The following is a 24737-nucleotide window of genomic DNA, read 5'->3' on the forward strand; positions in this document are numbered from 1 at the left end:
GGGGGGGGGGGGGGGGGGGGGAGGGGGGTGATGTGAAAGAGAGCAAAAAAACAAGGTGAGAATTAAAAGCCATAGGGTAGTATTATTGCCTGGACTATTCATCAGTGGTATCATGATGAGTTTCTGGCCCGGGTCGAGTCACACGGGGGGCTGGAATGGATGAGCCTCCCGTCGCATCGCATCCCGGGAAGCTTTCTGCTTTACGGTCCATTTCGCGCGCTGAAAAAGCAATCAATATATTGGCATTGCGAAAGAGAGCATGCACGAGGCTGATTTCTGAAGTGGAATGAACAGAAACATACAACCCAATGGACCGTTTGGGAATAGACGGGCTGCCAAGGGGGTGGTTTTGCGCTTGCAGCACGTCTTATCACAAAGAGGCCGAGACAAAGTCGTTGCACAGGGCCCTAGGAGGAGAGAAAGAGAAAAAAAGAAAGCTTGGCCTGTTCTCGACAAGGGTAGTGGAGCCAAGCTTTTTTTTTTTTTTTTTTTTCGAACCAAGAATATGCGGCCATTCCGCTTCGGGAGCCTGCGGGAGTTGGGATTGTCGATTCGCGCTTTCCCTAATTAGTCTCGAATTCGCGCCGCATCCCTGCCCTATTCCAGCGTCACGTTTTGCCCCACCCTTCGTTCTTATTTCCTGCTCCTTCTTAGGCGAAAAAAAAAAGAAGATGATGATGGATCAGGGTTAAGAAAGGAAAAAAAAGGCGCTAATTTTGAGCGGGGCAGACGCCATGGAACGAGCGAAACAAATCAAAGACCCTGGTGAAAATCGGGGGCCCTTGTGAGAGACAAGATGAGAACGAGAGTGAGAGAGACGGGGGTTGACGCCAAACGTGGTGCATATTTTGTGGGCCGCAGAGCCTCGTCGATTCCCTCGTGTGTTTTTTGTCTGTGGAGATTCGTGATTGATTGCTGGCTCTCTCTCGCGATCCAGGAGACCGTGGAGCAGCCGGCCAGATCAGATACTACGAGTACAACTGAGCACAACTTAGACACACACCCTGGTAAGCCGGCTTGATTGATGTCTTCTTTCTCCTGCTTCCTTTCAGTTCACCCTGCCAAGGGCCGATGACCTTGTCTGCTGCCTGTTGGATGGGGGCACGGAAGGCAGACAAGAATAGATTTGACGTCCGTCGATAGTTTCGAGGGAGGGGGGAGAGATTGCTGGTGGCAACGGATGCGTTTCTCTCTGGCTCTGTCTGGCTGTTGCTTTTCTTGGAGGGGGTCGCTTTCACGGAGGCTTCTTCTGCTTGCCGGAAAGTATCTTCGGGGCCAAGACGTTGTTTTGTTTTATTAATATGTTGTCAGTTGATACTTGAACTACTGCAGTCAAAATTGAAGTTTGAGATGCATGCGCCCTAAAACCTGAGCGGTAACTGTAGGTACAAGCCCTGGAGGTGTATGAGTACCTGTGCGGCGCATAGCACACAGGTACGGACCGCGTGTACGGAGTACCGGAGCGCTGAGTCGCACCCAAGCCCTTCCCCATCCAACTCAATCGCCTGCCCTATATCCCTGTCCCCTTTAATTTATCCAGTCCATCTACCGTCGATGCTAGTGCGGAAACTTTGCATTGCCTGGAGCGGAATGGCAACCGATGGATCTCGCTCTCTTCCGTTCGCGTCGTATCTCGTCGTATCGATTTCTATGGGGAGGTACTTGGCCATGTACCTTTTTACCCTCTGGGCATAGCACCTGTACTTGGGGAACGCACTCGAACCAACAAACAGGCGAGAGAGAGTCATGAGCACTCTTCGCGCAATCCCATTTTCTTGTTTTATTCCCTGCAAAAAAACAGCATTCATGTATGTCTCGGAAACTGTTGGGTCTACTCGGGTTTGAGGTCGCCGAGCATTTTAATTAATTCCTCCATTTTTATTGCCTCTTCTGCCTCGCGTCATGGTCATGGCTTCCGGTGTTAGTTGACCACCTGTTACTGAAACGGGCCTCACCTGTGGCCTTATGCGAAAGACGAGCCGTTGAATGTCTGACTAAATGAGTAAACCGTTTATTTTGTCTTGCGTCTTTTACTGCGGTGGATGCAAATGTGGAATTGTGGTGCCGGCAACTAAACGAACCGCAGCTTTAACCAGACGAGTTTCGACAATAGGCATTGATGTACACGCGGGTAAACTCCAGTTTGCCTTGCCTGATTGCATGTGTTCGTGTAGTTGATATGTACGGGGTAGAGTGCAGTGTACATGCATGCCCTGCCGGCACCGCGGAATGAGAAAAACCAGGCGAGACCTCTGGACCACGTGTAACTTTTGCTTTGCACGACGCAACGCCTTGTGAGCCCTGGCTGAGATGCGCGGATGCTCATCAAAACATGTCACCGGCTTCCATCGTGCGTTGCGTTGCGTTTGCGTGGTTGTTGGTGTTCCGTCAACATTCCGTGGTAGATTCTATATTCCGCGCTTTCGCACCGGACAAGACGAATTGCCGGATTGGGCCTGCACGTCATTGTCTGGTTGGAAGGTCTATCTGCGGCAGCCTTTGGGAAAAGGGCCCCTCCGTAGTCCCGCATTTCCCACCCCATGGTCCAATATCCCACACAAAGTTCACCCTGTACCACCTAACAGAATCCTTCTTTGCTGCTCTTTTGATATGGTATCCTTCCCTATCCGTTTCTTGGCCGTCTTCTCGTTGGGTCACTTCACCCCCCCGGCACAGCCAAAGGCAGTGAGGAATAACGGCAGAAAGGAATTAAAAAGGGAAATATCGCTGACGGACGATGCGCGCATCCGTCGGAGCCGGGAGCTGCAGCGGCTTTCCTTGTCGGACCCGGCGCTGTCATTGGCCGAATTGCGATGGCGGGCGTGTACATGCAGGGGTGCAGCAGCAAGAAAGAGAACAAACTCTTCTCCCTTCTCTGGTTCATGTCTTGAGTGTTTCTTGGCTGCCTTGTCCATGCTCTGCTCGTATCTCTCGTCCAGAAATAGCAGTGAGTCAATCGGTCACCATTGGATGGGTTTCACAAAATACGGCAACGAAATGCGTGGTGGGCGAGACATGCATAATGTTGGTGCGTGTTCCTTTTCTTTTTTGTTTGGCCCACACTATGTACTCCGTACTCCGTAGTAGGCACCGCAACCCTGGTTGTTTCTTTTACCCACTATCGAACCTGTATTCGTACGAGTTACGTGCAACTATGCTTCAGGACCTGTGTGCGGTCCGGGATAATACCAGGGACAATTACTGGAAGGCGCGCCATCTCAGACCTCTCAAAGTCCGCGGGCCTTGTCCTGACGTTGAAGCGGAGGGTTTTATCCACTTTGTTGTAGGGTGTATAGTGCTCATCCCAAGTGCTAGCTTTTAGGGCGGTACTCGTAACTCGTACGATATAAAGAAAAAGACACAGACTTGTAGGCAGAGTTAGTCATGGGGCTTCGAACCAACTCCACATGTTATGTTATCTGCCTTGCCTTGCTGCTAGCTCTTCATCTATGATTGCCAGCCAGATAATATTACAGGTGCTTGCGACGAGTCAAGGATCGGGGTCGATCCGCTGGGTCAACAAGCTAGATTTCCGCACTTGTCGCCGTGTAATCGATTCCTTCGTCTGTTGTCATAGGTCTGAAATAGGAACCCGTAATTCTCCGTTGCCTCTCTCTGTGAACCCTTCGATCTATCTGTGTAAGATGATGGCCCAGGCCCAGCAACGGTAATGACCGCTTGCACTTGCACCATCTCACTGCGTGGCAATGGCATGCAAAGCAAACTGATAAGTCTCATCGGGCTAGACTATTAGATAGTTCGTATGTATCATACAGGAACCTGCAAGCTCATGTTGGCTTTAGTGAATGCTTCCATCTATCTGTGCTTGTCTCGCCTCCTCCCCTTTGGCAGCACGCGGTTGTAGCCGGGGCCCCGGACCGGAATGGCGTACGAGCCACATGCATCAATGATTGACTCTGCGCGTGCCGCCGAAAAGCCTCAGCACGCAACGAGAAACCATTAGCCATCTCAGATGGGCAATGCAAGCGTAGGCACCACGGGCAGGCACAGCTTCAAGCGCGGACCGCCTTCTTTTCTTTCTTGCTGCTTGCAGGGTCTGTGGGGGCCAAAGGCAGCATTCAGAGCTTGCGTCTTCTCGTCTCTGGACGTCCTCATGGCTATGGCTTCGCTTAGCGAACATCTCCCTTGCTGGCTGGCCTTCGGCACTGCAACACGCGCCCTTGATGGGCTTGCGGCACTCCCCTAGTTCAGCCCGGAAGACGACGTCTATGCAGTCATCTCCCGGTGTTGATAAAGTGATGGGCACTTGGTTCAGCCTCGCACGGAAGCAGAGGCTTCCTCAAACTACCTAGACATTATCATATAGGTCAGGTACTAGATTAATTTCCACGTTTTTCAACTCAGCGCTGCGGTAGCATGTAAACCCTGGTCGCGGGGCCCCTGGAACAGCAACCGTGTACTTGGAACTGAAGCTGACAAGATTAATGCCATGCCAGCTCACAATCAACAACCCAGACACACACACTGACACACTCTCGACGCAATAAGAAAAAGCAAAGAAAAGCGTGTGCGTGATGAAAAAGGCCAACCAGGCCCAGGGGATGACTCCGTCCTTCGCAGTACCCATACCTGCCGCGCCACGCAATCTTGGGGGCACAAAAAGTAGCGCTACCGGGCTCCTTTAGCGCTCTCTTCAAGCTTCTGACAGGACAGGGAAGCGACCCGGAGGACGGTCCAAAGCCCAAGCCGAGGTGTCCGAATGTGTCTGTGGCAGGCCATGGCAGGCCAGGGCTGGAGCTTGGAGGTGATTCCCAGGCCTGAGGAAAGGCGCCATGCCGCTCTGGGCGGGATGCCCCTCACGCCTGCTTGTGTCTTGCAAGGGTATCGGGCTTTGATCTAATTGCACGCCACGGGGGTAGTGCACACTCCCACCGCTCTGGGCTGGGCTACAGCCACTCCCTCTGGTGTCTCTTCATCCTTTCCTCATCACAGCATCCCATCCCCATCCCCATCCCATCCCACCAAGCCGGCATCCACCCCTTTCATTCTTGACCCATGCCATGCCGTTCTGTCTTGGCTTCTGTCTTCACACGCCCCCCCGTTGCCTACTGGAATAATACTCTATACACACTATCCTTCGGAGAGGCGGCTTGGGGGCACTGCTACTTGCTAATGTCCATCGATGATGGTTGTGCCGTATGCTGCCACCCCACCCCGGATGAGGCTGCGCCAGAGCGAGAGCCCTACCTCTAGGTACCATGTAGGAACGGGCGGTACATGTATCTGGTCTTTTACCGCGGCGTGTCGAATCTGTGTTTGATGGGCGATCCAAAGACTGGGTCCCTGTTACCACGATGCATTCGGTGGGCTATATCTTCGTCGGCAGCCCCCAACATGTTCAACCGAACTTCTGGTGACAGACCATCTCCAGCCATACAAGTATAACTTCACCTCCGGCATAACCTCATATCTTGTCTACTCTTATCTACAAGATCCAATTGCCTACCACGACCTTATACACACTTACAACGGACCCTCGTTTGCTGCCTACTTATAACCACCGCCGTCGCCTCTTACCAAACACCATCGCCTCCACCACCTACCTGTCATTCGCCTTTGCGCCAACCTTGAGAGAGACTACAGCAACATCGCAAACCATCTCTCTCAAGCTCCATTGAACCAACCCGCGACTCCAGGTTCCAAGCGCAAGAGATTCACAGCCATCTCTCGCTGAAAGACAAAGAGTCCAGCACTCGCGCCGCGCTTCACCAAGGCTGCGCGCGAAGCAATCAGTCAAAACCAGCTTTCCGCCACGAGTCTAAACAGCCTTTCACAATGGCCTCTCTGGCCGAGCAAAGCTTCAGCATGTTCCCCCAGCAGCAGGATGAATACACCCACTTCGAATCATCCCACGTCCCCGTCTACTCCTCCGCGCCCATGGATCTGAGCATCGCCGCCGATGCCTACGGCTCATATGTCCAGCGCGCGCCCAGCCAAGAGCTCTATACCAGCCCCAGCACCATCAGCTACGAGCCTTCATTATACACTGCCGATAACACCTACATCATGAACGGGCCTACCTCTCCTGGAATGTACGGCGACGATTATCTGCCCTCGTCCGGCCTGTCCACTGCCTCGGCGCCTTCTGCTCCTTCGTCCGCTGTCGGATCTCCCTTGTCAAACCATGGCCAGATCATGGGAGACTGGACTGTGCAAGGCCTCGGTATCCAGCCGGGCATCGCCAACAGCGACTTTGTCGAGTTCTCAGCCTTTGGCCCCAACGGATTGGACGACATGTCGGCCTTTGAGTTTGCCAGCCTGGCGCACCCCAAGGGCTTTGTTGGTAAGTTGTTTTCTCTACTAGGTACTCCCTATTTTCACCTGCTTCACACCCATCGGCTGCTGCCTTCTGCCTTCTGCCTTTGCAATCACCGTTTCTGCGCTTCTGCGCTTCTGCGCTTCCCTCTCACTCACTCAATTTCCCCCTCCAAAACCCAATGGAAAAAATGTCCAAGGTGGCAGCCTGCCCGGGGGCATTTCCTCTTTGGGCGGCCAATAGTTTTTTCCCCCCCTTGTGCCATGGCCACCCCCGCCAGATTGCCCCTCAGGCCCTCTCTGGCTTCTGAGAGGCCCGGAGGGCCCCCCCGAACCAAAGCCGCATCCCTGCTTCAGCGCTGCACTCGCACCGCAAACCCACTGGCATAGCCAGCCAGGCGGTGCCCGAGCCCACTATGCAGATGCACTGCGCGGCGCTGCACGCTGCAATTACAAGCCGGCGGCCTCTGTTCGGCTGGCCCTAGCGGTTGACGGCAATCGACACTGTCGTCATTCCTGTCAACACCACGCTTCGGCATCACCGTCCGCTGCTATTTTTGCCCTTTTTTACCATTACCCTCTTTTTCTTTTTTTTCCTTTTTATCTCCGTTTGTTTCTTATTTATTCCGTCTTGTGTATCTCCACAATCACAACCATCACAATCACAATCGCCGCGCTTTAACCTTCTTCTCTCCTTTTCCCCTTGTCAATCACGCGCATCATTGCTACCGTGCTGGTTGGTTGTCTGGCTGAGACATCTGGTTGGTGGTCCCCATCTCGGCTGGCTGACTTGTCCCCGCTAAGAGCGACGGCAAGTCAGTTTTCAGCTCAGCCAGCCATCTTCAGAAACCCTCAAATTGGCCTGGCCTCCCTTGACTTACTGCAACCGCGCCTGATGAGAGTTCATCAACACCCAAATTCCCCGTTCGTTTTCGCCATTCATTGGACCCTCTGCGGCAGCCTTTCTGCATTTGTTTTCTCGTGCTGCTTATCATGCTGCTTACTGACCACTCGCGCTTACAGATCCTTCTCTGATCCATCCGGAAATCTCCAGCCGGCCAATGGCCATTCCCTCTTATGAGACTCACTACCAGCCTGCCGCCCCTCAGTATCCCACTTCTCCTTCTGCGCTCTCATCCTCTCCTCAACCTCATATGATTCGCACCGGCAGCTCCTCGCCATACCTGCAGAACGGATCCTTTCAGCCAGCCACAACCTACAACACCAGCCCGTATGCGACATCAACCACCATGACTCCCGGAGCCGGTGTTGGACCTCGCCGCCTGAGCATGAGCAAGGCCAGCAACAGCGGCAGCAACTTCATCTCCCCCGTCTCCGCCGACTACCCCAGCGGCGATGAGATCAAGGAGAAGCACATGTGCACCTATCCCGAGTGCGGCAAGACCTTCAAGGATCTCAAGGCGCACATGCTCACTCACCAGACTGAGCGACCCGAGAAGTGCCCCATCATGACGTGTGAATACCACGTCAAGGGGTTTGCTCGCAAGTATGACAAGAACCGCCACACCTTGACCCACTACAAGGGCACCATGGTCTGTGGCTTCTGTCCCGGATCTGGCTCCGCGGCTGAGAAGTCGTTCAACCGCGCAGATGTCTTCAAGAGACACCTGACTGCCGTCCACGGCGTTGAGCAGACTCCCCCCAACAGCCGCAGAAGAGCTTCCGGTGCCGTCGCGCCAAAGACTCTCGCTGGCTATGCCCCCGACGCCACTGGCAAGTGCAGCACCTGCTCGCAGACCTTTACCAATGCTCAAGACTTTTACGAGCACTTGGACGACTGTGTTCTGCGCATTGTTCAGCAGGAGGACCCCGCCGAGGCCATCAACGCAAAGCACCTGTCCAAGGTTGCTGACGATAAGGACGTTCACCAGACTCTGGAGAAGAACAACCTTCCTGCCACCACCCAGACTTCTGTGACCGAGGACGACGAGGATGACGACGACATGGCTGACGACGACGAGGCGGACGATGTTGCCAAGTCGGCCTATTCGTCTTTGAAGAAGAAGAACTCTCTCAACCGCGTCTCCAAGTCTCGCGGCATGACCCACTCCCGAGGTGGTGTTCCCTTGTCTACCAAGTCGCGTGGTCGCAACAAGCGCCGCGACTACCCTTCCTCTTGGGGTTTCAACAAGGGACAGATGACGATGAAGAAGCGCGTCCTGGCTGTCTTTGACGGCCCTCGACGCCTGGCCAAGGATGACATGATGCTCTCCACCGACCACGAGGTCCGCATCAAGCTCTCGGATGGCAAGTCTTATGTGACCGATCTTGATGTCCAGACCTTGAAGCGTGCCGAGGGCTTCCACAACGCTTCCGATGATGAGAAGGGCCCTTGGATCTCCGACGACCCCACGGAGGAGCAGCTCAAGGAGATGCAGCGGATGCTGGACACCGGTGCTTCTGACTTGTAAGTTGGAAGGGCTACTACTCTCGCCCGAGAGAAAAGAAGAAACTCGAATTGAATCAATACTTGATAACATGACTTTTATAAAGCATGGCAGACGGCGCATGGGATCTCTACTGGAACCAGGGTATATTGGGCTATTCTTGGGATGGGAAATATTATAACGCTGGGAAGAAGCGGGTAATTTTGGATTTGATACCCTGTTTTGATATACAACTACTACATGTTGGGCAATGATGGCGCAAGATGGGATGGGATGGGACAAGGAGGACTTACAGCAGGGACTCAAAGGTATATCCATCTTACCTCCCTCGGGCACTTTAAGCATGAAGCTTTGTTTTGTTTTTGCAACACATCTTTAACCGCTTCGGCATGTGGTTCCATGTATAATTATTATTTCATTTGTTTGCACGAACTTGGGAGGGAATATTTCATTTGTATGGATCAAGATGTATGAGGCACGGACATCTCATGACAAGATGGCTTGTTATGTAATATTATTTGATGTCATACGACATGAAGCAAAATATTTTTTACAAAAAAAAATATTAATATGAAAATATCTAAAGATATAAAAAATTACTTGATCAAGATTCTTTTAATTGTGAAGCCCTTTCTGAACATCTTTAGAGTGCTTGTTTGTCACTTGGAGTTTTTGTGTGGGTGGAGGCGGGATTGGCAAATTTCTCTGTCTACCTTGGGTGCTACTAACCTCTGCACCCCCACTTTGATATATCTTTTCCGCCCAACGACCTGGGAATCGCCAACTTCAGAAGCAGCAGCCGTGTTAAACAAAGACGCTCGAGACTAAAAACGGAATTTAAAAAGAAATATAACATCTTTTGGCCTTGCTAGAGCCTTTCATCTTTTCTTATCGCCAAAGAGAGCGGGGTTGTGTGGGGGGATTCGAGAGAATTTGGGGATTTTTCATCTGAGATTTTGAGGCGGCATCTACCTAAGACGAACGTTGGGTCTGGTCTCTCTCATAATTCTCGGGGTAAAAGAAGATTTATTTCGAATTTTCCTCGTCTTTGATTTTGAGGCGGTGAAGATATCTGAGAAGCAGATCGGTCAGATCTTACCTGAAGGAAGAACATTGAGATATCACACATATCAATCACCTTTTCCTCAACCACAACCACATCGATCAGGCTCCTCAAAAACGACACAAAGAAAAGCTCGTAAAGCTTTTCATAAAATCAGCAATGGCAACGCTCACCGCCCGCATCAGCCTCAAAGGAGACGAGCCCGACGGCCCGGAAGACTACCTCTCCACATCCCTCGGCGTCATCTTCCCCGACGACATCGTCAACCAGCACGGCGACGCAGAGCACTCCCTCCTCTACGCCTCGCCAAAACTGCCCAAGACGCTCCTCATAGAACTCGCTGACCCCGAGGGAGAGACTGACAGGCGTCTGTTTAGCCATTACTTGTGGAATGCATCGTTGCTGCTGGCTGAGCTCATTGAGAGGGACTCGCTGGACGATGAGGAGGAGGAGGAGAAGCAGCATAGGGGCCTTGGGGGAGACATCAGTTTTGATACGAGAGGCCTGCACACGCTCGAGCTGGGAGCGGGTACGGCGCTGCCTAGCATCATGGCTGGCCTGCTTGGCGCCGCGGGCGTCGTCGTGACGGACTATCCCGCCCCGGCCGTTATGAAGACGCTCCGCGAAAACGTCGCCCGCAACATCAAGCCGGACCTCGCCCCCGTAGGCAAATCCTCCCTCGTCACAACCTCCATTCTCGTCGAGGGCCACGAATGGGGTGTCTTTGACTCCTCCTCCGCCTCCTCAGCGTTCCCTTCCTCGCACGCTCATCTTTCGGACAGGCTCTTCGTCGCAGACTGTCTCTGGATGCCGTGGCAGCACGAGAACCTTCGCCGGTCCATCGGGTACTTCCTCAAGAAGACAGCGGAGGCGCGAGCATGGGTCGTCGCGGGCTTTCATACGGGGAGGGCCAAGATGGCGCCCTTTTTTGATGCGAAGGCGCTGCGGGAGGAGGGCGGCGTGGAGGTGGAGAGGATGTGGGAGAGGGATTGTGATGGCGTGGAGAGGGAGTGGGATAGTGAGCGTGAAGATGACATTACGGAGAGGAAGAGGTGGCTTGTGGTTTGCGTGTTGAAGAGGTGCGAGGGGATGGTGGATGCGTGAGCGTTTTTGTCTTTGTTAGCCTTTGAAGAAAATATGCAATATTTTTATTTGGTTTTGATGGATAGTGATAATGAGATGATTATCTACTCCTATGCTGGTGATGAGTGATGTATACTACGTATAATGCATTTTTTGTTTTGTTTTCTTCCTCCTCTTTTGGATATATATTCTCTTTGTTGTGTTTTATACAAGATTCCAGTCGCATTTCATCTAAACCCATTACTCTTCAAGCACCCGACCCAGCGCCTGTCCCATCTTCAGCTTCTGTCCCTTTTCAACCGCCCACTCCCATCCCTTCTTCTCCACTCCATCTGCAGTCTTCAAAGTTGCCGGCGCCTCAAACACCAGCACGATCGTGCTGCCGAGCTGGAAACCACCCATCTCTTCACCTCTTCTGAGCGCATGGCCGTGTAACACCGAGCTTGCCCCTTCGTAGGTCGCCTCTGCGAAACCGAGATAAGGCTCGCCGCGTTTTGCAGCTTCCTCGGCGGCAAGGTCGGCGGCAGTGTCCGTCAAGAGGCTGTTGGTGCGGAGCTCGCGGTCGAAGTTGATCTTGATGGAGCCGACGTTGGTGGCGCCCACGGGGACGTAGCTGAAGAAGCCCCAGCGCCAGCGTCCAAGGAGGACGACACGTTCGTTGAGGGTAAAGAGGCCAGGTAGCGTGCGCTGCAGATAGGGTGAAACGCTGAATAGTTCTCCTGCAAAGTGGCGTCTGCTCTCGACGACCCAGTTGGTAGGCGAGTGGAAGCGGTGGTAGTCTCCCGGGGCGAGATAAATGACGGCGTAGTACAAAGAAGTGGTCTTATCGGGAGAGAGCAGATCATACCAAGGCTTCTCGCCAAGAGCAAGCTCAGCGCGAACTTCGGAGACGGCGCGGGGGGATGACTCCTTGAGCGATTCGTCGGTAACAGGATGTTTAGACCGGACGTCTTTAGATCCTGACATGAGATCAGGAAGCGTGTATGAGATGCCATTGACCCTAGCAAATTCCTCTTCCTGCTTGATGATTTCCTCATCGCCAACAGGTCCGCTATGGCTCCGTTGGAGGCGCTCTCGCGCTTGGTCGGACAGTCCACTGTAGATGCTAGATGTAGGTGTGTGCTTGCCCAGCAGCGCGTCGATGCTGTAGGTCATGCCTTTGACTTGTTCGATATCACCGCTTTCAATTTGACCAAATTGGAGAACCTTGCCGTCGGACGGGGAGAGGAGCACATGATTGTCTGGATCCAATGGGCGAGCACCTGGTTTGAGAGTGCGGTAGAAAAAAGCTGCGAGGTTGGGGTAGACATGGAGATCAGGTTCGGATACTTCGTCAAGACTAGAGAGCACCAGAAAGAGTCAGCAAAGGAATCAAAATAATGATAGTTTGTCTCCATATCCCTTTTGGATCTCAGCGGGGGCCAACTCACTTGACTCCAAAGATGAACGAATATAGCTTAAAACCAGGAACACGCAGGTAGTACGGGATTGTCAATTCATTGAACCAGCCCCATACTCGAGAGATGGCCTTGAGAGGAAGAGTGGACATGATCTGGACTTGCCTATAATACACCTCATCAGCTTTGCACAGATCATTTATTCAACAAGGGAAGTATTTACCATGGTCCTTCAGGGCGTACTTTTGGCCGTGGCCTTGGTGTACCGGTTCCCTCTTGCTCCTGTCGTTGCCTCTCCCTTTCCCTAGACGAGACCTTGTAAAACTGAACCAGTCCCAAGAAACCTATGCCCAGTCCCACTGGGATCTGATACCATGTGATTTTGCTGTTGCGAAGGGCTTCGCCGAGCCGCTGGGAGAACTTAGGTCGTTTGCCAGAGTCGTGCGATGAAAACCCGCGCTGTGAAGATGGGATGCGTCGAATAGACCTGGCATTAGCAGCAATTGGGCCTGTCCGTCGGCCAGCAGCAGCTCGTGTAGAGCATCTTGCGCGCAAGGATGCTGAGAACGGATGAGAGCAGGCTCCTCCCCCGCCACCATATAACAGGCGGCCGGAACCAATTCCCAGCGTCGCCATGATGGAATGCGCCTCTGACCAAAGCTGTGCACTCGGCGACGGTGCTCAATTAGGCAATTCGGACAGGCATTGATTGGACGCAGGCGACGGAGATGCGCTTGAGGTTGAATTTGAGGCTTTGCGGGTTGCCAGATGACGTATGGAGGTGCATGGCTTTGTGGGATGGTTGGTGCGTGCGGCGCAAACATCTGCCGAGGCCGAGCAGCTCTTTGACAGCTCGATGTGTACTTGTGCTTTGTACCTCTAGGCATAAACCACATGTTTACGGAATATCACCTGCACGATTACTTAAACTGCCTAAATGGGGCATTGAGTGAATGATGTGATGCCATTGTTCCGATGGTCGGGAGCATGGGTAAAGAAGCCAGATGTCCTTTGCTTTCTGATGCTACCGCCCACTACACAGATGGAATCGTGAGGTTACTTTAGTATTGATGTCGATATTGTGGGAATATCATCCGCCTTTTGGATACATTCATCTGGTATTAGGCAATACGGATACTTATCTTTCTATGCCTATCAGGTAACAGCATCAAACAATCAGTCTTCGGATATGACGAATAAAGGAAGAAAGAAGAAAAAAGGGCATAAATCAGGTGTAAAGCTGTCCCTGTAGGTGCTGTACTGTGCTGTACCTAAAGCAGGTACATATGCGCATGCACAAACTTCCACTATTGGGTCCAATCACCAGCTTCATCCAATCCCTTTGCCCTAAATCCAACGGCAAACGCGCTCCTTGACCTGCAATATCCACCTGCACCCGGAGAGCCGTCAATTAAACCGCCCCTGCATTGTGTCTTGCCCTCTTTTTTCTACTTGAAGTTGGCATCTCGCCATAGCTTTATATAAAGTACTTGTACCAGCAAAGGTACCTGGATGTGTCAGGTCTCGTAATTGATTAAAGAGAAGCAATAAGGTACTTGATCGTTTTGTACTCGGTACTCCCAGTCTCTGGCATCACGCACAAAGCTGCCACTATGCAGAGCTTTCTTGCCAAGTACTCCATACGTGGTAATCAAGAAGACGGTCAGAGAGCGGAATTCGCTTACAAACGTGACACCCTTCGAGTCTGCATGGCGCTAAGCCACATGGGGCCTATCCTCAGGTGTCGCGCAACTGGCAGGTGCGGTACGTACCTGGCCGACTGCAATCTGTCAGCTCAGTCGCTTGAAGCCATCGATTGTCCATCTTCTTGCATCACCTCCCTGGAACTGAAGCGTTTGGCCTTCCACTCCTTTTCCTCGCTCCCCTTGTTTGGCGTGCCTTCCAACAGGCAGCGCCCTTGTTCGACCTGCTATAGGCACTTGGCGCCTCAGCATTAACCGCTGTGCCTCGACTCGAGTGTTGCGTGCGCCTTCTCGCATCCGAAACCGAAAAAGTTGCCATCCCTACCTAGAGCCCTGTCTGACATGACACAAGCGCACGCTTCCTAATATTCGGCACTTTTATTTTTCTCTTCTCTCTGCTACGCGGCAACTAGACAACGTCCTCTACCGAAGCCGGCCATTCATAGCCTGGTAGCATGCAAGCTGTCTCCCGAATATGGCTTCGGAGCTATTCAACCAAGCGGCCCAGGGCGCAGACCCTGCATCGTCCGACCAGCCCGTCGTCAACCTCCAAGTAGTGTCGCCGTCTGTGGGCGTGAATCGCCCTTTGCTCTTCCCTGGACTTGCGGCCGCCACCACCATCAAGCAGCTCAAGGAGAAGATCCGACAGACTCTCCCTTTGCGGCCGTCTGACGAGAACCAACGGCTCATCTACCGTGGCCGAGCGCTTTTGCGCGAGACTGATAGTCTACAAGATGTGTTCGGCGCAGACGCTGTAAGTTGGCTTTTTCTTTGATCTGATATACTTGTTAAGCAAAAAAGCGCTAACACAAACGTCGCCTTACAGCTTCGCAGCCCCGATCAACAGACAATCCATCTTGTCATAAGAGATGCTTCCGATAGCGTATCCCCAACGCCATCTTTCTTGTCTGGAACTCAGAGCCCGGCTTTAGGAAACCAGCCTCCCAACCTCCAGCGACAGACGCCTCCTCATGCTGCTTTTATGGGACCACCTCCTCCGCCTGGAATGGCAAGAAGATCAGTGCTGCAGCCGACTCCGAATCCTGCTCTGTCTCAACCTCGGATGCCATCCCCAGCTCGCTCGCACTCTCCAGCTCATACTCCTGAACAGGCAGCGGCTTTTCAGCAGCAGCATCAAAGTATGACGCAATGGTTGACCCAGACCCAGAGAGAAGCCATGGCTCGCATGGTCAACCAGAACCAGCGTGGCAGAGCTTACATGGGCATGCGCGGCATTGGCGATAACGCTGGTGCGAATCAAGGGGCTTATGGGGGTTATGGTTCAGAGTCGAATAGTGGAAGGGCAAGTCCGGCCCCGACGCATACAATCTACCGCGAGATCATTGGACCCAACGGTCACAGCTATCATGTAGAGACTGTTGTTCGAAATGCAGCGGGCGGCCTGTCAGCGGCTTCGGCGCCACCCCACGGCGCACTGACTCCTACTGACGTTCACGGTATTCTGCGAGGGGCGGATGCGAACCAGACTCCGGTGTCCATGGCAAACGCGCTGCACCAAAGCGGCTTGCGCCGAAGTGCATCTAGTGCCTCGCTTCACAATCGCCCGCTCACGCAACCAAGTATTACTACTTCAGTCTTTGCCAACAATGGCTCTCGAGCTAGCAGCGGTCGAGCCACGCCGGATTTAGGGCTCAGATCGGTTTCTGGCACGTTCAATGCCGTCTCTATGTCGGCACCATCACTTGTCACACCTCAGTCGCGGCAAGGCGTTGAGGTGTACATTCTCTCATCTCCAGAAGGTCCCCGCGCCCTGGTTTTCAACAGTGCCGTGGCTGAAGCCTACTATACGCCTAGGATGTATTTGCCAGCCGGTCACCATCAACAGCTCCGACCCAGGACCAGCTTCCCAAGCTTGATCCACACGATGCAGGCGCAAAGCAGAGATGATGCTTTGCACCAAACATCCCGCTTCGACGTAAGGCAGCCTGCTCAAAACTACCAAGCTCCAACACCGCAGCAACAACAGCAACAGCCACCACGCCAACAGCAGCAGCAGCAGCAACAGCATGATGACCAGCAGCCTCGGATAGTTCCTCTGCATGCTGGCAACCCTCCTGTGGGTTTGCCCAATCTGCTGGTACAGGCGGCTCCTCATATCTGGCTCATAATTCGCCTTGCCTTGTTTGTGTGGTTCTTCATGTCTCCCAACGCCTCCTGGTCGAGATGGTTGACTATAATCGCTCTCGCCTTTTTCGTATTCATTCTCAGCACTGGATTGTTGGCTGGTGTTGCTGAACAGGCTTGGCGCCCACTAGGACGACATCTTGAAAATGTGTTCCCTGCAGTAGACCCTGCTCATGTTGGACAAGGAGGAGCTGCGGGTCGTGATGGCGCCCCTGGAGCAGATCAGAATGGAAGCCCTAACCCAGCCCAGATGGCCGCCAGGCTGGTTGCCGAGCGTCGTGGTCAAGAATCTTGGCTCGCAGGTCAGCTGAGACGGCTAGAGCGAGCTGGCCTCCTGTTCCTTGCTAGTATTGCGCCCGGCGTTGCAGAACGTCACATTGCAAATCTAGAAGCAGAGGCAAGAGCCCAAGAAGCTCGACGCAGAGAGGCCGAGGCGGCAGCGGCAGCGGCAGCAGCTGAAGCGGCCGCCGCAGAGAGCAATGCAAACCACGATGGAGAGACTGCGCCTGAGACGGATGGAGGTGAGACGTCACAGCAAGATGGGCAGAACAGCCGCGAGGAGATGGAGAGAGAGAAAGCCGTTCGAGAAGGAATTACTGCCGTGTAAAGCGTATATGGGTGGCGGGAGCTTAGCAATTGCATAAAAGGGACAGGACATGAACATGATTTAATAATGCGGGTTTAGCGATTGTAGATTCTGTTAGGAGCAGGGGCGTTGAAACTGGTGTTTCTCACATGAAGCCCTTGACTACGAACAAAAGCGGAGAAGAAGAAAAAAAAGAAAATAAAAGAAAACAAAGGCTTGCAGGCTCAGGCCTTTTCATGTACCTATAAAAGACAAGAGCTAGAGCATCACTGAATCTGTGAATATGATGGATGGAGGCATCTCACGAGTTCTGGACTTTATACTATTCTAGACACAAGCAGGCGAAGTGATTTTAGCTGACGGATGTCATACAGGCTTGACAGGTACGTACTCGTGGGGTGCCTGCGGACCTCTTATCTTATCGGCAATTTGACATGCCCAAGTCAAGCTGTCGTCACAAACTGAACTGCCTTGTACCAACGACCACAAACTCCGCCATTACCTGCACAATTTGCTCGAGAAACTCTGGTTTAGCTACGATATTCTGATTCATTGCACATTTTATCCTCCATTTGTTTGGTCGGGCTGTCGTTTGGACGGCGCATAGCGTGACATCATGAGCGGTGGTTGGAACACAAGTAAGCAAGCTCATGGCTTTGAAATCGACATGAAAGGAAGCTTGTTTATAAACTGACGCATTATTTTGCTTTGCACTGTAGTTGAGTCTGATGCAGTATGTTTTTCACTCTATTTCCAGCTCTAATCCAATCTATCTCTATATAGACGGAATGCCCGGCTAACATGTACCAGGGCGTCTTCACATCCCTCATCGAAAACCTCGGCGTCAAAAACGTCCAGTTCGAAGAACTCCTCACCCTCGACCCCTCGGAGCTCCTCGCCCTTCAGCCCCTCTACGGCGTAATCTTCCTCTTCAAATACCCGACCGACCGGCCCTACGCCACGCCCGACGGACCCCTCGACGGCAGCTTCGATCACGATGCCTCCGAGAGCATCTTCTTCGCCGCCCAGACGATCCAGAATGCTTGTGCGACGCAGGCCCTGCTCAGCGTCCTCATGAACAAGACGCAGGACGTCGACATTGGGCCCCAGATGCACGACTTTCGCGACTTCACAATGGTCCTCCCGCCAGAGTTCCGCGGCGAGGCTCTTAGCAACTCGGACCTCATCCGCGAGGTCCACAACAGCTTCGCCCGCAGCAGCCCCTTTGCCGACGAGACCGCCCGCACCGGCGAGCCCTCCGAGGACGTCTTCCACTTCATCGCCTACACCCCCATAAACGGCGTCCTCTACGAGCTCGACGGCCTCCAGCCCGCGCCAATCTCCCACGGCGCCTGCACGTCTGAAGACTTCCCCCTCAAGGTCGTCGACGTGCTGCAGCGCCGTGTCTCGCGCTACGATGCTACGGAGATCCGGTTCAACCTGCTGGCTATGTGCCGCGACCTGCGAATCCGCGCGCAAGAGTTTGGCGACGAGGAGCTGCTGGAGCGCGAGCAGCGTAAGCGCAAGGACTGGCTCTTTGAGAACGCGCTTCGGAGGCACAACTTTGTGGGTTTCGCCGGCGAGGTTCTGAAGAATGTTGTTGAGAAGAAGCTCGATGCGGGCGGCGACGAGGCAGTGCAGAAGTGGGTGGACGAAGGCCTGGAGAGGAGGAAAGCTGCCGAGAGGGCCATGGGGGCGAGGGGAGGAGGCGGAGATTTAGACATGAGCGGGTGAGAAGGAAGCTGTAGATGTTGACGATATGATGAGAATCTGGGCAAGAAAATATACCCTTGAGGCCTTTTTTAAATTACATTGGCATGTCATTCGCTGAAGGAACTATGCGGAAATCGGGAGCAATTGATGAGACGTTTTTGTACACATGATGTTTATGTGGAAAGCTAATACCCATTGCGATTAACAGAGAGTTTACGTGTACAAAGCATTCGGCTTTAAACACCACAATATAACATGAATTCGAATGATATAGATTCCATACCATTTCCCTTCCTCATCATTATTCATGCGTAATAAGCATAAAATCGTAAAAGCTCCCGCACATTATCCCCATTATAACCCTGGTGATTGATTTGCAGAGCGTCCAAGATATTTCTTGCCGTGACTTCTATTCAAAATCAATTTTTTTGTAATTTAGAAGAACAAAGAATGGAGACTTACCATTAATTTCAGACAGTTCTGCCACTGAATTTGGAAAAACCATTAATCTCATTTCCAGTTCTGAGGTCGACTAACGGGACGAGATGTGTCTCTGGAGATTTGAGGAAGTGGTAATGGATGGCATTCTCAGCGCGACGATCTAGATTCTTGAACCTATGGAAGACATATTAGCTTGATGAACCAGGTCGATAGATAGGAGTGAACAAACATTGCCCAGGTGCGGAGCTTAACCGCAGCAATGCGATCGTCATTCGCAGCCATTCGATCGTCATTTGCTATAGATAATAAGGATATAATGATATTGAGGATATAATGAGAATTTAGGTAAGAAAATGTTGTAACACGTAGGGAACGGATTGTTGAATAATCTAGGTTATAATAACCACATAGTACGTCTGTTGTTGTTTACAAAAATAAACTTCCGAACGTCCTTCTACATATACTATACCGTTCTTTCCAACTGAAAATATACCCTTGAGACTTTTTAACTACACTGGCATGTCATTCATTGAGGGAATTCAGAAGAGCGATTGATGAAAAAACTCGTTTTTGTACACAAAGTATTTATGCGGAAAGCTAATTACCCATTCCGGTTCAAAAACAGCGAGCTTTTGCATTCAAATGCCACAATTAAGCAAATCCAGACAAGCGATGCCGTTGACACATTACCCATCATCATATCAGCCCCTATTCATGTCCACGTTACTGCATATTCTTGACCTATCAAACGGAAAGCCATCAAAGCATGCCGCTCCACGAGAATGATCGAGCACATCATTAACGAGCTATACCCCTCAAAGGCGAAGAATGTCCATGATGATAGTCGTAATCTTCGTCATGAGTGAAGTGCACTCTTGAAAGAGTTTCCGTCGCTGCAGAATCGCCCTTAGTGCAAATGTGTTGGACGTTGAATCCCCGCTGGCTCTCCTCTTCGCTAGGAACAGACGAGGTGGCGGTAGTGTCACTGTGATTATTGTGTTCATCATCTGAAGGAGCTGGACCGCGACTGTTGCTCTTTCTCATGGCTCGGACGAACCATGGTGCACGACCCGTACCTCTCCAGGTCCAGTACTCTTTGAGATCGTATTCACGAGGCTCGATACGATGGCCCGAAAGGAGAACGACTAGGCCAATGAGGCCGTTGAGGGTAGTGTAAACAAAAAGACCACTAAACGAGAACATAGATTAGCTTCCAAAAAATGGGAAATGTTATGAAAAGACCGGTTCATGGGGAGAATCTTACGCAATGAGCCCATAAGCAACGCTGTAGCTGAACGGAATAAACGCCATGACAACAAACGAAGGCAAAACATCGCCAATATAACGCCAATTGACTTGCGTAATCTGGCGAGCCATCATGCACCCAACCAAGATGAGGGTACATCCCGTAGCCCACGGAGGAATTGAAGCAAATATAGGAGCAAAGAAGATCGAGATGATAAAGCACAGTCCCGCAACCACCGCCGTGAGGCCGGTACGTCCACCCTCAGCGATACCCGCACCGCTCTCAATGAAGGCCGTGATGGGGGAGCATCCAAACAGAGATCCGATGGATATGAATGCCGCGTCGGTGCAGTAAGCGATGGTTGAGCGAGGGAAGTCGCCATCTTTGGGGTCAACAACGCCGCAGAAACGGACCATGGAGTATAGCGTGGCAGTGGCGTCGATTATGTCGACATAGAGGAACGTAAAGAGGCCAAGAACAAAGTGCGTTGTGCTGGCGGTATCGAAGCCCCAGTCAAGCTGGTTGAGCGTCTTGGATAGAGGGTGCCATGCAACGATTTGTTTGAAAAAGGAGAAGCGAGAGTCACCCTCGGGAGTGTTGGGAAAATAGGTCACAGGAGTATTGCGACTGTGATGAGGTGAATAGATTAGTAAAGGTTTTGAGAGGGCATAGAGAGTAAAACTTACGGCCATGAGATGATGGAGACAAGGGCAATGCCAATGACCAGGGCATACTTGACCCTAAAAGCCATAAGAAAGGCTGTGACGATGCCACCACAAAATATGGCGAGCCACATCTGCATTCACACGGGTCAGCGGTCGCTCTTCTATTGGATAGAGGTAGAGAAGCTCGAGCTACTCACAGTTGGATTCGTCATCTGGCCTCCATTGCATGCTCCTGTCACTGCATTAATCATATCAGGAGGGCAACCGCCCAAGCTAAGAGGGGTCGCTGTGCCGCCACCCGTGATGGCACCAATACCAGACGTGTAAGAAAGTCCAATTTCAGTGAGAAAGAAGCCGATTCCAACTCCAGTGGCAGTCTTGATGGTGGCTGGGACGAGCCTGACGAGCCACTGACGCATGCCCGTCAGGGCGAGAAACATGAAGATAATACCTTCGAAGAAGACGGCAGTTAGGGCGGTACGGTAGGAGATGGCACCGCTGCCGTTGTAGCCAACGACCTTTGCCATACGGTTAGCAACTGGCTATAGACAAAGGGTATTAATGGGTGACTCAGCGCACCTGAAAAGCAAAATAGGCATTAAGCCCCATGCCTGGACTAAAGATCCAGATCAGTAGCCGTGTAAGCATTGGGGATTTATGTCATGACTTACGCAAGAGCGACAGGAAGGTTGGTAAACAAGCCAAAGGACAAAGTCGAGAGACCGGCTAGAGCTGCCGTAGCTGTAATCAAGTCTCTGCGAACCTCTATGATGGGTCAGATAAATGTCACATGAAAGATTAGATTAGATCAAACATACCTTCTTTGCAGTCCACAAAGTCAGAGATAGTATCGCATTGGAATTTGTCTGCCAGATTGCACTCGCAAGTTCCACCAGTTTGGGACAGGACCGAAGCCTTCAGAATTTGTTCACCAGTCAGCCAACTTCAGTCATGCAAGTAATGATTCGACAAACACCACATACATTGACGGCAATAATGTATGCCATTGTCGCAAACGTCGTCAACCCAGCGCGAATCTCCCTGAAAAAGCTTGTCCCTTCAATTGCATCAGGCTATCAACAAAGTCAGTTTCCTCATACAACTCTCATTGCCCACCAAGTTTCCATTTTCTCTTCCATTTCGAAAATAGAGACACTGGATCAAACTTACATGTCCCGAACCAGCAAGATGAAACAGCCGTCCGAGGAGACTGGTGCTTAGCCAATTGTCTATAAGATCGGCAAAGTCTCGAAATCCGCAGAACCTGGATCGACCAACCACTGGAGGTGAAGGAAGCCTAGGAGAGAAGATTCCCGGGTCGGCTGCTTCAGATTCTTGGCCCTCTTTGGGCTGGACGGTGGGAGATTCCATAAGACCGTGCAGTGTAAACAGAGGAAACTGTAACTTTCTTGAAGGAGACAAGTTTCGCCAGAAGAAAAGTGCGAATATAGGAGTCAAAATTGATATGTAGGTAAAGAGAAGATTGTCTCAATTGCAAGCAACGATAACGGAAGAAAAAGGATTGGTTTTTGTAGGAATCTGGATGGAAGAGAGTGGGTAAACAGACGCCGGTGATGAGATTTGCCAAGGCCTAGAATTCGTTAATCTTGAGGAAAAGAAATATCTAAGGACCGCCAACCCCTCTCTCAAGTGAGAATAGAGTGAGAACCAACCGTACGGCCCGTCTGGTGTGGTTGATAATATGCAGCTGGTTGGCGGCTGGCAGCGCTTCGAAACTGAGCCCGAAATTATGGTGGCCTGGTCTATGAAAACAATGCAAGCTGATAAGCCCAATCCAGCTCTACATGGACTCAGACGAACCAACAATTAATTTCCAGCACTTCCGTACGGGCCATCCGCATCTCATGTTACCACAAGAACCTTTCATTAGCGTTTCAAGTCCGCCTATCCGCTCCGTAGTTGTACGATATGGAGAGGAACCTAAAGTCGAGAAGCAACGACTTGCCGTTGCATATCATCTCCTTTCCCGTCGTACAAATATCATCTTGCTGCTTGGTACCGGCCGACCCGTGCTGTTATGTGGCCTTCTCTTGTCTTTGGTTGCACTCGTAGCCACAGGTTCCAGTGAGAGACACAGGCAACCATGGCATGCTGGGGATGGCGAGGGTGTGCCGGCTCGGCATCTTGCGCTTTGGCCAATCCATGTCTGATCTGGCAAGTAGCCGAGAGCACCGGCCGTCGTACGAGAGATGTCTATGCTGATATGGGAATCGTTAAAACTCGTTACACAGTGGATGATAGCGCGTGTTCGTACTCGCACAGATCATGGAGGTGGATCAAAAAGATGAAGCAGACGAGAGAGGCCAAGCGTCAAAATTGTCACCTGCAAGTCAAAGGTTAGAAGTATCAAGATAAGGGCTGGTGATTGACCATACCCAAGGTCGATTCATATCTGCGACAAGTTTGGATGATCTGAGCATGGGCTTAGCCCAGATTGATATACACACAATTGGTACAACAAGGAGGAAGGATTCTTCACCAGCTGACTCGACGGTTGACTCAGATTGCAAAGGAGCGAGTGAAACAAGTGCTGTCGGTAGCTGCTGCCGATGTCTCACCGTTCTTTCAGTGGCAAATATGGAAACAATGGTAAACGGGATGCGCCGGTAGACGTTGGAATGCGCACGTGGACGTTGGAATGCGCTGGTGGTCATTGGACATCGATTGCTGGACAGAAGCACCATGGCTGGCTGATCCTCTTAAATGGCGGAGTGGCCGAGCTTCAAATGCCTAATATAGGGGCATGATTGCACAATCAAGTATCGAGAGGAAGCCAGTGACTATGACACTGCCCTAGGCGACTGAGGCCAAAGTACACGCGCTCCGAGTCAAAAGCAAAAACGCAAGATGACGCTCAACTTGTTCGTATTTCTCAACCTGGTGAGACAACCAGGACATTACCTTGGAGAGCTTCGAAAGGGCCGTAATAGACAAGGAACATTTCACGCAAACAAGTGAGCAAGGCATAATGTCCAACACACGAACCCTCGTCTTCCAATCTCGTGATGGGTCAGATTCTGTTGTAGCGTCGCCGTAGGAGAGTCGCACGAAGCGAAGGATCCTCGATACTGACATCTAAGCACATGGTTAGCAGAAAGTGGTATCGACTGCGGCCCCCTTGTTGGCGAATGAGGTCGTGAGGTCGTGAGGTGGTTCCAAGTGGATGCTCTTCAGTTGAACAATATTTCACCGTTCAAGAGGCATCGTGACTGTTGCGCCCGCAACTCGCTGCTCAGCAAACATATACAGCTGCTGTCCTCTCCCAACCTCGACGCCACGACACGGGAACTTGCATTGCTGTGTTCACAGTTCCTGCAGCTGGCCTTGCTCTCAATCGAGGGTGTCCAGATTGCGGCTGCGAGGCTACGAGACCATTAAGCGCATCTGCTGGCCTGGGTTCTGGTGCTTCTAGCTTCTTTGTCCCAGGTTTGTTTGCTTTGTCCCTCCATACTGCCATCAGCGCCCCCTCGGCGATTTGGCATTGTGCCGATGAGCAGCTATAACTTGATTATTGGTTCTTCTTTTGCTGAGCCCTTTGTGTTCTCTCGCTTGCCTCGGGTTTTGATCTGATCCATAGTGCGGAGATTGTAGTGTCGGATCGCGACTGAATCTGCCATAGCCGCTTACTTTATCTTCTGCTTCATTACCCTTCGCAACTCAAAACCCAAAGTGTTCCAAGCCAATACCACACACATTTCACATACCCAGTCATCTTTCAGCTTCTGTATAGCCATCGATCAGTGTCATTCAAGGGACGTGACTTGACAAGTCAGGCAAGCAGCGCCTTCCATGATCCCCCTTGGGGCTCGTTTGCTGCTGTGACACCAAGACTTATTGGTTACGTTACTACCGCTGCACCAGACCAGGCTGCTTCATCAGCCCATTTGGGCGGAACCCTCTTGAGATAGGTTTGCTGCTTGAACGACAGCGAATAAACTCTCTTCTCCTCTGCTTCTCTTCTCTTTCTTAATTGCGAGGGGCACCGCTGCC

At 51.8% G+C, this 24737-nt stretch overlaps 9 protein-coding genes across 9 annotated transcripts; 5 read left to right on the top strand and 4 right to left on the bottom strand.

Moving 5' to 3' along the window:
* Positions 1 to 5601: 5601 nt before the first annotated feature.
* Positions 5602 to 8816, top strand: M431DRAFT_234098 (hypothetical protein). Its single transcript, XM_024913653.1, has 2 exons — positions 5602 to 6325; positions 7300 to 8816. The coding sequence occupies exons 1-2, from the start codon at positions 5797 to 5799 to the stop codon at positions 8706 to 8708; spliced, it is 1938 nt and encodes a 645-aa protein (XP_024770761.1). The 5' UTR covers positions 5602 to 5796; the 3' UTR covers positions 8709 to 8816.
* A 1090-nt stretch (positions 8817 to 9906) lies between these two features.
* M431DRAFT_8356 (hypothetical protein) lies at positions 9907 to 10851 on the top strand (the record flags this gene model as incomplete). Its single annotated transcript, XM_024923321.1, has 1 exon — positions 9907 to 10851. One exon carries the CDS (start codon positions 9907 to 9909, stop codon positions 10849 to 10851), a length of 945 nt encoding a protein of 314 aa, XP_024770762.1.
* A 219-nt stretch (positions 10852 to 11070) lies between these two features.
* Positions 11071 to 12863, bottom strand: M431DRAFT_8357 (hypothetical protein; the record flags this gene model as incomplete). The annotated part of the gene is made up of 3 exons (XM_024923322.1): positions 11071 to 12169; positions 12261 to 12392; positions 12451 to 12863. The coding sequence occupies 3 exons, from the start codon at positions 12861 to 12863 to the stop codon at positions 11071 to 11073; spliced, it is 1644 nt and encodes a 547-aa protein (XP_024770763.1).
* Positions 12864 to 14316: 1453 nt separating this feature from the next.
* Positions 14317 to 17125, top strand: M431DRAFT_234132 (hypothetical protein). Its single transcript, XM_024913654.1, has 2 exons — positions 14317 to 14684; positions 14757 to 17125. The coding sequence occupies exons 1-2, from the start codon at positions 14406 to 14408 to the stop codon at positions 16680 to 16682; spliced, it is 2205 nt and encodes a 734-aa protein (XP_024770764.1). The 5' UTR covers positions 14317 to 14405; the 3' UTR covers positions 16683 to 17125.
* On the top strand, positions 17089 to 18653 carry M431DRAFT_511211 (hypothetical protein). Its single transcript, XM_024919611.1, has 3 exons — positions 17089 to 17299; positions 17381 to 17394; positions 17472 to 18653. Exons 1-3 carry the CDS (start codon positions 17278 to 17280, stop codon positions 18393 to 18395), a joined length of 960 nt encoding a protein of 319 aa, XP_024770765.1. The 5' UTR covers positions 17089 to 17277; the 3' UTR covers positions 18396 to 18653.
* Positions 18654 to 18844: 191 nt separating this feature from the next.
* M431DRAFT_8360 (hypothetical protein) lies at positions 18845 to 19097 on the bottom strand (the record flags this gene model as incomplete). The annotated part of the gene is made up of 2 exons (XM_024923329.1): positions 18845 to 18989; positions 19045 to 19097. The coding sequence occupies 2 exons, from the start codon at positions 19095 to 19097 to the stop codon at positions 18845 to 18847; spliced, it is 198 nt and encodes a 65-aa protein (XP_024770766.1).
* A 516-nt stretch (positions 19098 to 19613) lies between these two features.
* On the bottom strand, positions 19614 to 21733 carry M431DRAFT_93689 (hypothetical protein; the record flags this gene model as incomplete). The annotated part of the gene is made up of 8 exons (XM_024924503.1): positions 19614 to 20004; positions 20080 to 20688; positions 20748 to 20857; positions 20924 to 21244; positions 21306 to 21342; positions 21398 to 21491; positions 21545 to 21641; positions 21710 to 21733. The coding sequence occupies 8 exons, from the start codon at positions 21731 to 21733 to the stop codon at positions 19614 to 19616; spliced, it is 1683 nt and encodes a 560-aa protein (XP_024770767.1).
* Positions 21734 to 21741: 8 nt separating this feature from the next.
* On the bottom strand, positions 21742 to 22314 carry M431DRAFT_234233 (hypothetical protein). Its single transcript, XM_024913656.1, has one exon. The coding sequence runs from the start codon at positions 22095 to 22097 to the stop codon at positions 21795 to 21797; it is 303 nt and encodes a 100-aa protein (XP_024770768.1). The 5' UTR covers positions 22098 to 22314; the 3' UTR covers positions 21742 to 21794.
* A 516-nt stretch (positions 22315 to 22830) lies between these two features.
* On the top strand, positions 22831 to 24655 carry M431DRAFT_484985 (hypothetical protein; the record flags this gene model as incomplete). The annotated part of the gene is made up of 5 exons (XM_024916240.1): positions 22831 to 23083; positions 23128 to 23353; positions 23545 to 23627; positions 23997 to 24173; positions 24489 to 24655. 5 exons carry the CDS (start codon positions 22831 to 22833, stop codon positions 24653 to 24655), a joined length of 906 nt encoding a protein of 301 aa, XP_024770769.1.
* Between the last annotated feature and the right edge of the window lie 82 nt (positions 24656 to 24737).

The sequence above is a fragment of the Trichoderma harzianum genome (genome assembly GCF_003025095.1).
Source record: "Trichoderma harzianum CBS 226.95 unplaced genomic scaffold M431scaffold_12, whole genome shotgun sequence".
NCBI classification, from domain to species: Eukaryota; Fungi; Ascomycota; class Sordariomycetes; order Hypocreales; family Hypocreaceae; genus Trichoderma; species Trichoderma harzianum.